Raw genomic sequence first — 15,184 nt, 5'->3', positions numbered from 1 at the left:
TCATAGTGATTGCTGGATGGTGACAAAGAAAAACTTTTGAATTTTATAGCCAGATACCTTATTCTGAAGCTACATACATGACTAAGAGGTATGTGGGCTGAAGAGAGGGCAGGCTGGTAGCAGAGGACATGGTTGCATGGAGACAATTTGATCATGGCTACTCCTTCCGGTATTACGGCACCTGGCTATAAACAAACTTGAGTTATGTCACAATATTTTTCATCAGTCATCATCATCACCAGCCAGACCTTTCTCACACCTATGGATTTCCGTACAACTATAAGTTTTCCACACACACACACTCACGCACACGCATACATTACAAACTCGTGGCCTATGAAATGTCAAGACATATAATGGCCTTAAAGTTTCAATGGAGGACAAAAAAATAAAAAATGCAAAAGTATCATTTTATTTGGTGCATAAAACAGTCTATAAAGGCAACACATCAGATGACTATTTGGAATAACATCATCCTCAAGTTCATTCCTGGTAACACCGCCTGAATTTTTCAGCAGCTATTTCATATTGTCATCATTGTAAAGTGTTATAGAGAGATGCCTTCAAGTGGTGGCACTGATAATACTGGGAAGTAAAGCTACCCAGCTATATAAATGCCCATCAATTTCCTATCCCTCCAAAAGCAGGATGATGGACTGCAAGCAGCAGCACTGATATAACCAGGCAGTGGAGCTACCCAGCTATATAAACGTTCCTCAGTTCTATCCCCCCAAAAGAGGATAATGAACTGCAAGACACAGGCAGCTTTAGCTAACAGTCCACCAACTTCATGTTCAGATGAGCCTGGACCAACAATTTCAACACTTCAGTGAATCCGATGATGTACTTTTTATGTCTTCTTGCTACTTCCAGACAATTTTATTCATCTTATGTGAGACCAACCATACTGAAGGGTTTACTCCAACACAAAAGCTCTCTTCTAAACTGAATAACGGCCTGTGAAAGTGGCATGAATGAGATACGAATGACATTTTCCAGTTAAAGGGGATAAGTGTCAAGGTTATGCTGTTAAATCACATATCCTATAGAATGGAAGTTTTAGTTATTAGATATTTTTCCTAATGTATTGTCATTAATACTGCAAGGAGTAATTTTCATTTTAAGTTATGCAGCTTAAAGAAAAAATTTATACCAATATCTTATAACAGTATATGGCAGCTTGGGAAGTAATGAAATCAAAGTTAACCCCAAAAACAAACCTGTCGTTCTCAAGCCTCAACACAATACAAGTAACAACTAAGAAGAAAAATCAATGGTGATAGCTTGTGCTAAGAAAGCTGATGGGGTCCTCTTTCTTCAGCATCTGCACAGGTCTAGTTACTCCATTTCTTATACTCCATACCATCAGGTGGCTTCACTTCCACCTTCTTGCCAGCAACTTCTTGCCAGTTGGTACTTAACACAGTTCCCCCTGACTCCATCTGTGGATACACAGTGATATAAGATAATCATCATACCTCACTTTTTTAGACACTACCATATTCATTCACCTTCTTCTTGGCCTGCCACACCTCCTGCCACCCAATCAATTTCCACACCATACATTCTTACATACTTATTTACCATATTCAATTATTCATTCACCATTTTAGCCTGCCACTTTCAAACTCTTACTGCTAACTAACATGTAAGAATAATTGAGAAATTAATGGACAGCCAAATGTCAAAGTATCTTTTCATATTACAGTACTGTCATAATAAACCAAAGGATGATACAGGCATAAATGTACATGTGAAGATGGTTGGTGTGGAGTATACATGACAGAGAATGAACTGGAGTAGTGGACAGATGTGGAAGGGAGTATACAACAGTAAAAAAAATGCACACAGTGAGACAATGATGGGGAATTGTGGCAAAACTGGGAAAGCAAATGGGAGATGCAGACAAGGACAAAAGTTCATCTAATATTTCACCTCTTCTACCCACTTTCCCTGGTTGGCTAACATTCCTACGCTGAGAAAGACTTGGTAGGTTTCTGTACATATTATTTCACTTCCCTCTACTGGCTAATCTTCCTCTACTTTTCACTTCCCTCTGCTGGCTAATCTTCCTAAACTAAGAAAAGCCTGGATGTTGCTCTGCCAACAGATGATTCTCTCTGACATGGTGCATCAGAGAGGAAAGTGACGAACATGCCCAGACAGCTTGAACAGCTGGTCATATCACGGCCACCACATAAAGACATTCCTCTTCAGCACCCAGTTTGACTGTACAAACATCGAATTAACTCACAAATGATTTGTTCATAGCACGCCTTGTCTCTTCGGATCCCTCTCCATATATTTTCTGGAAGAGTTGATTTAGCGCTGCATCTCCCTCTAGTTTCTCCTCCTCTTCCTCCTTCTTCACCTCTGCCTCCAGTTTGTTCCAGTCGTGCTTCTTAGTGGCAGATGTTGGATAAGATGGTGTGTTTTCCATCCTTGATGAATCTCCTGAAAATATAACTTTAATTTATTCTGTGTGGCAAATTAACTGATATGACCTTAGCTATATGACAGAGGTGTGAAATTCTGATGCATCTCCAATCCTCATCATACCAAACTGTTGAATTTAATCCTATACGTTTATATAAAGTCCATATTACCTAATGAGGGCCTTTTCAATATCTAAATCTGAGCAGAAATTAGACAGTCTGTTCCTACAGACCTAACAACCATACTAAGACATCTTTACATCTCACCAACTGAGTGCTAATACCCTTGTACCCATTGTGATACTGAACTGTCCACACACTTGATGTACTGTTAGCTATTTCTTCCTTTACCTTTATCATTTTTCCCAAACCCTTCTGTCATTTTTAATTCCTCCTTTCCACTTCAGGAAGCTCTCCACTGAATGACAAGGCTAATGGTTTAAAACTGGGTGGTAACAACATAACCAAATCATAGGAAGAAGTGAACCTACTATGGTGCCCCTGTTACCTCATCATCATCATCATCATCATCTCAACCTTCCTCATACCTTTATCATGGATGATGCAGGATCCACAAACAAATAACAAGAGAGCATTCAAGGGAAATGGGTAACACAATCCTTCACACATCATTTCATCTTTCGGAATCTTGTCTCTACCTCACCAACATTGTTTTGTTGCTTTTCATAAGTTAGGGAGAAAAATGCATGGAGTTACCTGACATAGCAGCTTTAATGGATGGCGCTGTTCCATCTCCCTCCAGTGAGCTCCACCGTAAGCCATCCACCTTCTTCATCTTTACCTCTATCTGTTAAAATGTTTCTGTCAGTAACAGCGTACAAGCAGTCTACAGTGTACGTTTAACTTCTTTCAATTTTACTTGGTCCATAATTTTATCCTTTTGTAGTTTACTTCAAGTAGTTTTGTGACAGAAAATATGGTGCTTTACAACCTTTCCACATCACTTCTTCATGACTAGCATTATATTCTTGTGTGAAACCAGAGTTACAACTCAGCATTCAAGCTGGAGATGACAAGTTTAGACCAGGTTAGAGTAAAAAGGGGATAATGATTTGCTCCAAACTATCACAATTTTCTCTAGAATGATGAAACAGCACAGAAATTTATCAACAAACTGCAGAAGTGAAAGAGTGCTGTGGCGTTGCTGTGGATGCGTCAGAAACCATTAGGAAAGCTACCTTTAGAGGGTTTGGCCATGTGGAGAGCAGGGAAAACGAGAGACTGGCTACGAGAGTCTATGTGACTGTAGAAAGGATGGGATGGGGAGATCAAGGATGAGATGGAGGATGGAAAGGACAGGTAGTGTATATGAGAGTGGGTGGGTTTGAGAGATGATGGATGACAGGATGACATGGCAGTGATTATGCTGTGGTCGCCCCTTCTGGGATTATGGCACCTGGCTATTGATAGATACAAGTGTGGCAAGGTTGCAGACATACAAGAGGTGTGTTAGAGGTGGATATTACACGATGAGTGTTGTTAACTCACCTTCGATGGGACAACCTTGAAGTCTGATTGGTCTGGGTTGATAGGGTGGCAAAGGTCCAGTTCCAGACTGTATTCCGATCCTGATGGGAGAGGTGCTCTCACACTCACCTTGTGGACAGTAAAGCAGTACTTAATAAGATAAAAACTGCTATTATTTTGCCTTACTTACACTACCATTGACATCACGTAACGGCTTTAAGGAAGATACGACGTAAAATCTAATATGACTAAACATACACATCCTCAACTTTGGTTACCATGAGGAAAAAAGCCAGTCTTGTACCTCCCCCTCCCTAGTTTTCCTTTCCACAGTAAGACGCAAATTTTCTCCCAGTTTTCATATTTCTGTTGATAAATTACATTGTATAACAACTGTGCATCACTCAAACTCCATGGACATGATGCCATACCACATACATTTATCAACCTCACATGGCTCTTATATTTCTATGTAAATAAACTTTAGCTACATTACATTGGCATATGCACTGGAATTAAACACACCGATGTACATAATTTTTACTACCCACATGCTGAAGTTCTAGCTACATGCTGAAGTTCGTATCAAATGACATATACTACTGTAATAATGTCACTGCACATTGATTTGTTAATACCAGTCATACCACACACTATAAGTATACTGATATGTTACTGATTAATCAACATGGCACAAAAGAATCCCCGAAAGCAGCCGACAGCTACTTACGGTTGTATCTGTAAACTCCACTTTGACATCTTCCTTCTTCTGGTTCTTGACTAGGATGGTGAGGACAACATGAGTCTCAGTCTGGTACCAATCATGTTTGATCTTAGGGACTGGCATTGCATTGGCCGCATTCTGTGCACCTTGATCCATACTGTTTCCTCCTGCCAACAGTATAGGAATATAAGAATTTATTTCTTCACTCTCATTTTACACTAACTTGGCAGAGATTTTCCTCCTTTTGCAGCTTATTTCCCATACTTGTGATGTAATACATCAATACTGCAACTCTACATCCTTTCTATTGCACTCCTTCACAAAGAGCATCATATTCTAGTGTCAATCTGTTGTTACAAATCAACATTCATGATGTACAGTAGATATTGCAATTTTAGACCAAGTTAGAGTGAAATTACTATAACTGGGTTCGTAGGCTATTATAAAACATGTAATGGGATGCTGAAATACCAGTAGTAAGAATCAAACTTTTCTATCTACAGAAACTGGAAGATACAGTACTTCCCTGGTATTGGACTGTGACTATTAATCATCATCATTATCATGACTTCTTTTTCCCACCTACGGATGGGGAGAAGCGGGGTCCAGAAAGTGATGAAAGAGAAAGCATAAATGGGAGAACTATTAATATTTGTCATATACAAGAAATAGTGTAGTAGTTGTTCCTCAGGCAGTCTGGCCGAACAGCCCCAGGTAATAGTGTAGCTGAGCTGGCTGGTGATACAGATGCTATCACTTGAGAAGCATCCCTCTCCAGCACTGTACTACTCACCTGGTTTTTGTAAGGTATCAGTCAGCCCTAACTTTTTTATGCGTTCCTCACACCACGTTGTCCACTGCCCAAACTGGTCAAGCTGTCCAATCCTTGATCCTGCCAAGTAAAATATATAATAATAATTTTTTTTAGAGTACTTTATTGAGTTGAGTGTGAGGGAATATTCTTATTTAACTCCTAGCTCCTTCAATCTGGTGATAAAGTTAATGAAGACTATCATTACCCTCTTCAGTTTGAATAACTATCAGTAGCTGATTGAAGATGTCTGGGGGTAGAAAGAATACATAAAATAAAACATGCTCAACAGGTAGGTGTATGCAACAATGAATGCACCATAACTTAAGGTTTGGCCTACCACAACTGTTCCTGAAAAGCACCAACACACTATCAAGCCTTGCTACGAGACACACTTACATGAGGACAGATCATCTAATATTTACCTAATTGGGCTTCAAATCCTTGAAGTTATTTCACTAATGTGTGCCTTGTCCAACACTTGACAAGGTAGAGCCATATTTTAACCACAACACATACACACTGGAATCAAATTCATGGGCAAACTCATATGTGGATCACAGACTTGGGTCCAGTGTCTTATACACCATAATCCCATGTATGTTGGTATGTGTTTATGTGTATGCATGCAGTCATATTCAAATAACATACCATTCTCAAGATTCACAATACTAACCTGCCTTTGCCTTGCCTTTGGTGAATGTGTCAAGAGACTCTACGTATTGACCGAGGTTGAAGAGTGCCTTCCCATGAACCATGTGGGCCTCCCAGCCACCTCCAAGCTCCACTGCCTTCGCTGCGTCACTCTTTGCCTCTGCAAAAACACCAAAATTTAAAGAGATACTCGACACCACTCTGGTTCCTCAGACTCCCTCTCAGCAGAATTAAATCATCTGGTATTATTGCGGGTAGAATACCTGATCTGTCTTGACCATAAAAGGATTAATACTGACAGTGTTAACCCTTCAATATACCGGTATGTACTGTTTTAATATATTCTTGTTACCTTCATACACTTTCTTAACTCTGAAGTCTCCAATAGCTCCCTCACAGCATGACTTTTCAACTTAAACTAAATAAAACCAAGAAAAGTTAGCTATAATGAATTTAAATATGCTTATGTCATCAATATGAAGGGCTTAACAATTCGAAAACTTCTACTGCTCACTCTCAGCTTAACATAATCATTTTCATCTTGATCTCTTTTTTCCCACCTGAGGATGGAGCAAAGTAAGGTCCAGAGAGCAAGAAAACCTGAAAGAAGGTGACACTAACCAAAAATCTGCCCAATTAAAAGAGCCACACACTCATTCATTCACTATGCAAGCCCCCAGAATCCTGACTCCACCCGACAAGCATGAAACATCCACCTTACGCTTAACTGCGATAAAATACTAGAGAAGACACAATCAAGAGAGGATTAACATGTGTAGTTGGGACATTTCTAACATATCCAGTCATTATACATAAGTGATTATTAGAAAACACCAAACTGGGTACTTCTTCCATAGAACCTGGTAGTGTTGTGTTGTAAATTGGAGAAAATGGGCGTACCAACTTGAAAGGTACTGTAGCAATCAGACTTAAAGTGGCAATATTTTGGGGATTTTCCATTGACTTAACAGCAAACAGAACACCTAAAAGAGAACTATTAAGGTACATTATGGGATTGTAGGAAATAAGTCATTCAATATCAGTGCTTAAAAAAATAACAAGTCTAGTGAAAGTGATAAGAAAAAAAGCCAAATGAGTTGAGATGATTAAACACAATAAAACACTGATAAAATACCTTTAAATTTTTCAAGCTTCAACAATGTCTGGGCTCGCAAGAGAAACAGCTCAGGGTTTTCTGGGCTTGTCTTGATTTCTGCTGTGATCAGCTGAAATAAATAAGGATATGAGCTACAATGTGAATGCTACTAAGTTCAGTTTTATACAACAGTAATTTTTGGTACTGGACATGGATGCCGTTATAGCACTGGTATGGAGCTGCCTGGTTATAGCGTTATGCCTCAGTCTCTTTGTTGTCCCTCGAAAGATGATGATGGACTGCAGACGAAGGGCAGCTTTGGCCAGCAGTTCACCAGGATCACATTCTGCTGGGTCTGGGGTTACAACTACTATTACCACTACTGTAGAGTAGTTCATTCACTGTATGGGTGGCATTTTTTGTCCCTCTGTAGCTTATTTCATGTAGTTAAATGGCAGAAACGGACAATATCCAGTACAATAATTCAGCATCCTTTCCATGGCACTTTTCTGAGACCAATATCATATTTTAGTGTTAATCTCTTATACGGTAACACATCAACATTAAAAAAAGATGGCAATTTTACACGTACCGGTAGTTACAGTGAACAAAATATAATAACAGAACAAGGCAGATGGTGAAACTTTACCTCTACTGCTTGGAGGTACTGTCCCTCATCATGCAACCTGCTCACCTCACCCCTGTTGTGGAAAGGGAAGGAAAAAAAACATGCTCAGCTGGGATAGATGTGTGGACAAAGGACAGTGAGGAGGAGGCTCAAACTTCATTGCCAGACGCCATGTATCCCAAACGGGGTGGCCAAGGGCTTAGCGTTAATTGTTTTACAGGGAGGGGCACTCTCCAACCCCACTTGACGTAGGGATGCCAACAGCATCTGGTGTTCCTAGGCGGTCACCCATCCAAGTACTAACCAGACCCAACGTTGCTTAAGTAGGGTAAATGTATGCAGACAAAATACAGATGGCTGAGAATGGATTAGATGCGTACAGTCAGGTACATCCTCCTCCTGGCCTTTTTTTCCCACCCAAAGAAACCATCTACATAGTACAACAGACGGTAACCTCATAACCAATTCCTAAGTAAGGGAAAAGAATACTGCCAGCCATATTCTGCATAAGACTGAGCACAAAAAAGGAAGGCTGGCAGGGAAAAATCATCCCCAACTCTCCATTCTTAATCATTAACAATCGTAAAGAGAGGCAGTAGAGTACAAAATGCACAGAAATATCCTGGACATACTTGTCATGGTCACCCTCTGTCGGGGAGTGTCCAGGATAAAAGATGGCATCAGAAACTGACAGAAAAACTTTGCAAAATTTAAAATTATAGCATATACGAACTTAAAAGCTACCCCTTCAATCCAATGCTGTATTTTCTACTCTATTCTTCCTACTGTCAGATGATTTATTCAGATAAGAATCCCTATGAGCTATATCAGTTAATGAAGGGTACAATCACACCAAAAAGTATCACACAGGTACGGTACGATGATATCCAAAATGACCATTATAGCTCGTGAATTCTCGGTAAGATTTATTTGTGACCGCTTTGCTAACAATATGAACTAAAAAATGTCATAAACAAGCCATATATCGCATCCCTGAGACAGCAAGTTTATCAGCGTGGGGAAAAAATCATTGTTCAGTTCCCAGCAGCCACTGTCCGGTGTCTCAAACTGCTTTGCATCAAGGGTGCCCCGATACTCTTTGGTGTAAGTGTACATGTAATCAAGTGGGTTGGTGGAGGGTTAGTGCCCCTCCCCGTAAAACATGTAACTCAAAGTCAAATGGCCACCCCTTATGGGATTATGGTGTCTGGCAATAGATAGATAGATAGTGTACATGTAATGATCTTAACTCCTAAGATCTGAAGTCTCCCAAGCTGACTACATCATTCAGGTGAAATGGTTGCATCACTTAACATCTAAACACAACTTTGTATATGGAAATAATTAACCAGCACTGCAGACACTCAGTAAAAACTCCAAAATAGTTTCTTTTTCAACTTCTGGGAGAAATGCCACAGAAGAGAGTTAACTTACAAGTCTGCATTATACTGATTCCTACTATTATTTTTTGGAAATCTGGTGTTAAGGCTTTGTAATCATTTTTTCTTTTTTTATTTTGTCTGCGGCCACCCTTTGCGGGATTAGGGCGTCGGGCTATAGATAGATAGATAGATCGATAGACTATCTTCTGACAACTTTATTAAACATCAGCTCAGGAGAGACTTTTTGAACTGGATGGATTTGATAGCCTTTATTATCCCCTTCCCTACCACATATTCCTAAACCGGTTAAAATAAATGGCATAATAGTAATATTGTACGTGGAACCCGACTCGTCTGAGCGTGAACCCGGTGGACTGCTGGCTGAAGTTGTCCTCCTCTTGCAGATCATCACCCTCCTTTCGAGGTGCAGGGAAGGGATTGAAGGGCATTTGCACGGCCATATCGGTGCCACCACATGAAGGCGTCCCTCTCCACCACAAATAAAATATATGACGTACTCTGTCAGGAGCAAGAGCAAAATCATGCAAGATTTTATATGGATTTTAAAAGCCATATTTCGTCCCAGATCTAAGTAATTCTTGACTTACGCAACGCCCATCTCTTGTACATAATTACTTACTGTAAAGAACTGACTGACATAACTTGATTTTCTCCTCAAACTTATAAATCAACTCCGGGATGAGGTTTGTTGTTTTCCTGCGGTTCCAAGAATATTCTGGAGAGCGTTGTCTTTAGAAAACAGATTGAACAATATTTTAAGCTTCCAAAATTCAGATGCTATTCAATTTTGCGTTAGAATGAAGCTATGTAGTGCAAATGAATATATTTTTCTCATCCATATTTTAGTACTGTGGTTTTTAAAAAGAATATGGCCCAAGTCAGCTGTGTTTTGTTGATGTTTCTCAGCCAAACAGAGTTGCCAATTAAAGCTTTTTTTTTTGCTAAATTGAGAGGTATTCATTTCTATTTAAAGCCTACTTATAGCCCTCAAGGACAGGGTATCTAATGGTATTCTATATATTTTTATAAACTATTAACCATAAGTGATGATGCTTAGTAGTTTTTTAAGCAATTTTTTTTCTGTACTGAATGGCATTATAGCTGTTTTTATTAACTTTTAGCAATACCTTAGGATTTGGCAACTCTACTAGCCAGCCTCCACCAGCACGTGAATGGAGGGAGATATTGATGACAAAAGGCTGAGAGAATAATAGACTTAACGTGTAAAAATTGACCATAGACTTAACCGCCTCCCTTCATACCCACAGCCAGGATAGGTGAGCGAGTTGTCTTCGCATCTAGGTACTTGTATATCAATGGTTACTCAACGTTTTTCTTTACGTTTCTAACATTTTCCAACCTCTGGCTTATTTGGACGTGAACTCTGTGGACTGCAGGCTGGAATTATCCCCTGCTGCTAGCTACCCCTGTGGAGGACGGGGAGTGAACTGGGGGATGTTGTGGGGCCCTTGTTATATCAATGCCACCACATGAAAACCTCTCCTCCCTTTAGGAATGCCCCTGGGGAGAGGGGAGGGGAAAGAATACTTCCCCAGTATCCCTGCTTGAAAGAGATGACTAAAAGGGGTCTTTTTGTCTCTTGTTCTTCATTCCTTACTGCTCTCTTCTGTCTTTTGTCTTACCAATATCTCTCCTTGATATTTCCGTGTTTCATCCGGCCTTTATTTTCCCTCCTATAGTGCCTTGGCCATGTAGCCATATTATGACTTGGTGTTAATTCTTCAGTATTCCTTCTTTCACCTCAGGAAATCAAAATTATATATCTTTAACACAAATTGCCCAAAATTTTGCCCATTTGTAGAACACATCACATACAGGTAGCTGGCCAGTTTGGTGGCAACCAAAGTTCTACACTTTTTCTGTAGATCTTTGTGACTGACTTCACATTCTGGTATTACTCTAAGTTTGTATTACAACATAAGGTAGCACTGAAGACTGAGGTATGTCGGTTCTAGGCTAAGTCTTAAAGGTGGCATATGGTAGTATTTTCTTTACATTATGCCTCTTAACACATGGCATGATCTTCCTTTATTATGAATCCTTATGGTAACTAACACTGGATGATCTCACATACGTAAGAAAAAATTTGTGTTAGTGGTTTCTCAGTTCAGAGATTACTTGTAAACTCCTATATGATATGATGACATCTTTCTCACATCCTGTTCCTGCCAGGACTACAGTTTACATAGGAAAATTAAGTAACTGGTCCATTCATTTTGCAGATCTAAGATTTCTTCAGGAAATTACTTGGTTACTTGTCTATTTCAGTCATGGGGGACCTAGAAGAGACAAGCCAGACACCTGAAATGCCAAGTGACAAAGAGGTTGAGACAGAGGAAGAGGGAGAAGAAGACTTACTTCAGAAGATTATGAAGCTTCAGGAAGACCCAGCATTTTATGAGGATGCTGCAGCTTACTGGGAGAAAATACCTGCTACTGTCAATGGAATGCTAGGTGGATTTGCCCATATCAACAGGCCAGATATTTGTGCATCAGATATCTACCTGAAAAGTCTTTTTCAGATGAAGAATCCACCTGGTCATGGTCGTGCTGTAGATTGTGGAGCTGGGATCGGGAGGATCACCAAAAATCTATTGCAGAAACATTTTGGAAAAGTTGATCTTGTTGAACAGTGTCCAGTTTTTATTGAAAGAGCAAAAGAGATATTTAAGGACTCCAAGAAGATTGGTAACTTTTTATGTATGGGTCTGCAACACTTCTCACCAGATCCTGACACATATGATGTAATCTGGTGCCAGTGGGTGTTGGGCCATCTGACTGATAAAGACCTTGAACATTTCTTCCACAGGATGGGAAAGGGATTAAAACCAAATGGAGTGATTGTGGTTAAAGAAAACGTTACCTCTTCGGGAGTAGTGGAGCTGGATGAACTGGATTCCTCTGTTACCAGACCAGAGTGCCATCTGTTGAAAATAATTAAGGATGCTGGTTTAAAAGTGCTGAAAAATACAAAACAACCTAATTTTCCTAAAGGCCTGTATGAAGTCAGAATGTTGTGTTTGAGGCCTAAGGAGTGAAATCCAGTTTTTGGTGGTTAGTTATGAAGACTAATCTTAAGAGATCTAATTAATATCAGTAGTTAGAAAATTACTTTGACCTATTTATTTGTAAGTACTGTATGCAGTATGGTATAGAATTAGGGTATGCATCTTCTGAATGTTAAAGCAAGGTATGGAACTACCTGTTATAGATCTGAGTCAAGTTTAATGCACTGTAGTACTGGAATGAATTATATGTATTATTTTCATTATGGGTTGTTTATGATGTATTCATTTCATGTACTGTAGTTCACAGTGCTCACAGTTTAGCCCCCGCAAACATGCCACTCCAATAACACCGATTTGAACATGCAATTAGAATCCACACATAGACATACCGCACCCATACCTCTGTGTGTATGAAGCATGATGTTGGGGTAAATCACTTCTACAGTTAAAAACATTTACATTTCTTGACGTTGCAGATTAGTTGGTACAGATCTGAACATACACCTAAGATCTACACACAAAAACTTTCCACATCCATACCTGTGTGTGTGAAGCATGATATTGGGGTAAAGACTCCTCCACTTATGAAACCTTACTTTTCTTGGCATTACAGTTCAGTTCCCTTCATGACCCATAAAACAGTAGAGCTGTCCACACATATCATGTATATGGAAACCAGCCACTGTGAAACCTGTACATAAATACAATATTAGTATTTTTTCCTGTGTTGAATAAGAACTGCTGTGGTGTTAGAGTAAAAAAAGACATTCTTGGGGTGAAGGGGTTATATGAAAGTACAGTATTTGTATTTCCTTCAGCCTGAGGGAGACTCTTCTAAGCTAAGTAATCATATTGAAAGGGTTAATGGATTGGTTTCTAGTCCATTGGAAAGACATTTGTATTATTTATCTGAATTAACCCATTGAGACTGGATTGTATTTTTCTACTTTACTCATGCCATCTGACAATTTTATGAAGCTTAGGATGAACTTTTTGAACTGAAGGGGTTAGATGTAGCATTAATTTGTTTTTCGTTTTTAAAGGCTCCAACATGCTTGCATGTGTCGGCCTTGGTCACCTAATGGTGGCTGTCCACGCTGCACGATCCATTGCAGCCTCCCTGTTCAGTCCCTTAACCCTAAGGTCACACTTAATGACCTCGTCCCATGTCTTTCTCGGTCTACCCCTCATAACCCCACCCCAAATATTAACACTTCTCACCTTCCTCACCCAATTATCATCCTCTATCCTCTCCACATGTCCAAACCATGTCAATCTACCTCTCCTCATCACAACACCAATACACTCCAGTCCCATCCTACCTCTCAACTCTTCCATTGTAAACCCAGCCCCTCCAGGCCTTGGACGCAGGGACGCACTGCACATCCACCTAATCATTAATGATATCCTTAAATATGAGAAACTTTCTTAATATGAGCAAAATCATGTGGGAGCAGCAGGAATATACTTCAAGGACATCACCTGGATACAAAGGGGCTAAATCATCTGGTGTTAAGCAAGAATAAATTTTAAAAGGATTCAAAAATGCATGCACTTCATGTGCTTTAGTTACAATTGCTGTCTTCCTGCCCACATTCCAAACATTATGTGAAGAATATATACATAGCATACTATATATAAAATTGACACCATGTTTTTTTTCGTAAGAAATACCTGCATTGGTGTCGGCCATGGTACAGCTGATATTTTCAGTGTGCTGGAAGCTAAACAAAGTGCCAAAAGCAGCTACCCGGTAAATGCTTTACAGCAGTTGCTGGAGACTGTTGGGAGAAAAAAGGTATTTGATGTGTAATAAAATGTGTAACAGTGTGAGTGGAGGAGAATATACAGTACGTACTTTGATAACCACAACATTTGAAGTGTGCTAGTGCTGATTAAACAAAATTTAACGTTCAATATACCTATCAGTCAATCATGCAAAAAATGAAACCTTGATGTATGGTTGTGAGCACATGAAATGCTACCTTAGCCTACATGCACAGATGCAGTACTCTCATCATTCTAACTTGGCATGAAAATGCCATCTCTCCATCATGAATGCTCAGTTATAACAGTAGATTAACACTAGAATATGATGTTATATAGTACTACTTTTACCCTAACTTTACCCAGATTTTTGTCCTTTTGCAGTTTATTGTATATAGCTCAGTTGCAGAAAATGATTTTACTGCAACATGCATCCTTTCAACAACACCCCTTCATGACTAGACCGATATTCTTACGTTAATCTGTTGTCACCACGTAGCATTCAGAGTAATGAGAAGGCAGTTTTAGACCACAGTAGAGTAAAAAGAGATAGCTACAAAGTGGTGCTATGGAAAGGATAGTGAGCCATAGTATTGCCTTATTCTGCCATTGAGCAATATGAAATAAGCTGCAAATGGACGAAATCTGGGCCAAGTTAAGGTAAAAAGTCATGTACATTATGTACTTTCAAAAGGTTTCTTTTGAGGAACCAAGTAGTATGTTACAATTCACATATAAGCCGTGTTGTAATGTATGAAATTATATGTTACCGTATGTGATTTTTCCCGTTATGTACAGTGCCGGTACTAAAGAAGTTAGTATAGGTCCAATACTGTCTCTGCTTTAACCTGACTTAAGAGTGCCACCTGTCTGTATTGAGTGCTGAGTGTAGCAAGAGATTACCACAAGAATATACAGTGTGTCACAGAGAAATGCTGTGGAAGGGATATTCAGTAGAGCTGTAGTATTGCTTTATTCTGCCGTTAAGCTGCAGCAAGATTAACATGAATATAGTGCTGTTTATGAAGAAGTGCTGTGGTACGGATGTGACGTTTTAGTAATTGCCAAAAGACGAAAATCTCCGTTGGTTAAGGTGGATGAACTATAGTAAGACGGAATAAGTTTAACATAGTGGTTTGGAATTTACAA

General features: G+C 39.5%; 2 protein-coding genes across 3 annotated transcripts; one reads left to right on the top strand and one right to left on the bottom strand.

Moving 5' to 3' along the window:
• Positions 1–396: 396 nt before the first annotated feature.
• Positions 397–9,944, bottom strand: Sgt1 (suppressor of G2 allele of skp1). 2 transcript variants are annotated; one of them, XM_080280155.1, is made up of 10 exons: positions 9,859–9,944; positions 7,858–7,909; positions 7,248–7,338; positions 6,135–6,272; positions 5,441–5,539; positions 4,654–4,814; positions 3,945–4,052; positions 3,153–3,243; positions 2,255–2,454; positions 397–1,442 (listed from the first exon to the last, which is right to left on the bottom strand). In XM_080280155.1, the coding sequence occupies exons 1-10, from the start codon at positions 9,876–9,878 to the stop codon at positions 1,335–1,337; spliced, it is 1,068 nt and encodes a 355-aa protein (XP_080136281.1). In that variant the 5' UTR covers positions 9,879–9,944; the 3' UTR covers positions 397–1,334. The 2 variants fall into 2 exon arrangements, with proteins under 2 accessions (XP_080136281.1, XP_080136282.1); XM_080280156.1 differs by lacking the exon at positions 3,945–4,052.
• Positions 9,945–10,475: 531 nt separating this feature from the next.
• Positions 10,476–12,299, top strand: LOC145409888 (N-terminal Xaa-Pro-Lys N-methyltransferase 1-like). The gene is made up of 2 exons (XM_080280157.1): positions 10,476–10,516; positions 11,529–12,299. Exon 2 carries the CDS (start codon positions 11,531–11,533, stop codon positions 12,296–12,298), a length of 768 nt encoding a protein of 255 aa, XP_080136283.1. The 5' UTR covers positions 10,476–10,516; positions 11,529–11,530; the 3' UTR covers position 12,299.
• Positions 12,300–15,184: the final 2,885 nt, after the last annotated feature.

Source organism: Coenobita brevimanus, chromosome 83 (genome assembly GCF_032717465.1).
Source record: "Coenobita brevimanus isolate Jiangsu-jjx chromosome 83, ASM3271746v2, whole genome shotgun sequence".
Taxonomy (NCBI): Eukaryota; Metazoa; Arthropoda; class Malacostraca; order Decapoda; family Coenobitidae; genus Coenobita; species Coenobita brevimanus.
Note: the sequence above shows the minus strand (reverse complement) of the source record. Positions and strands in the feature narration are given on the sequence as shown.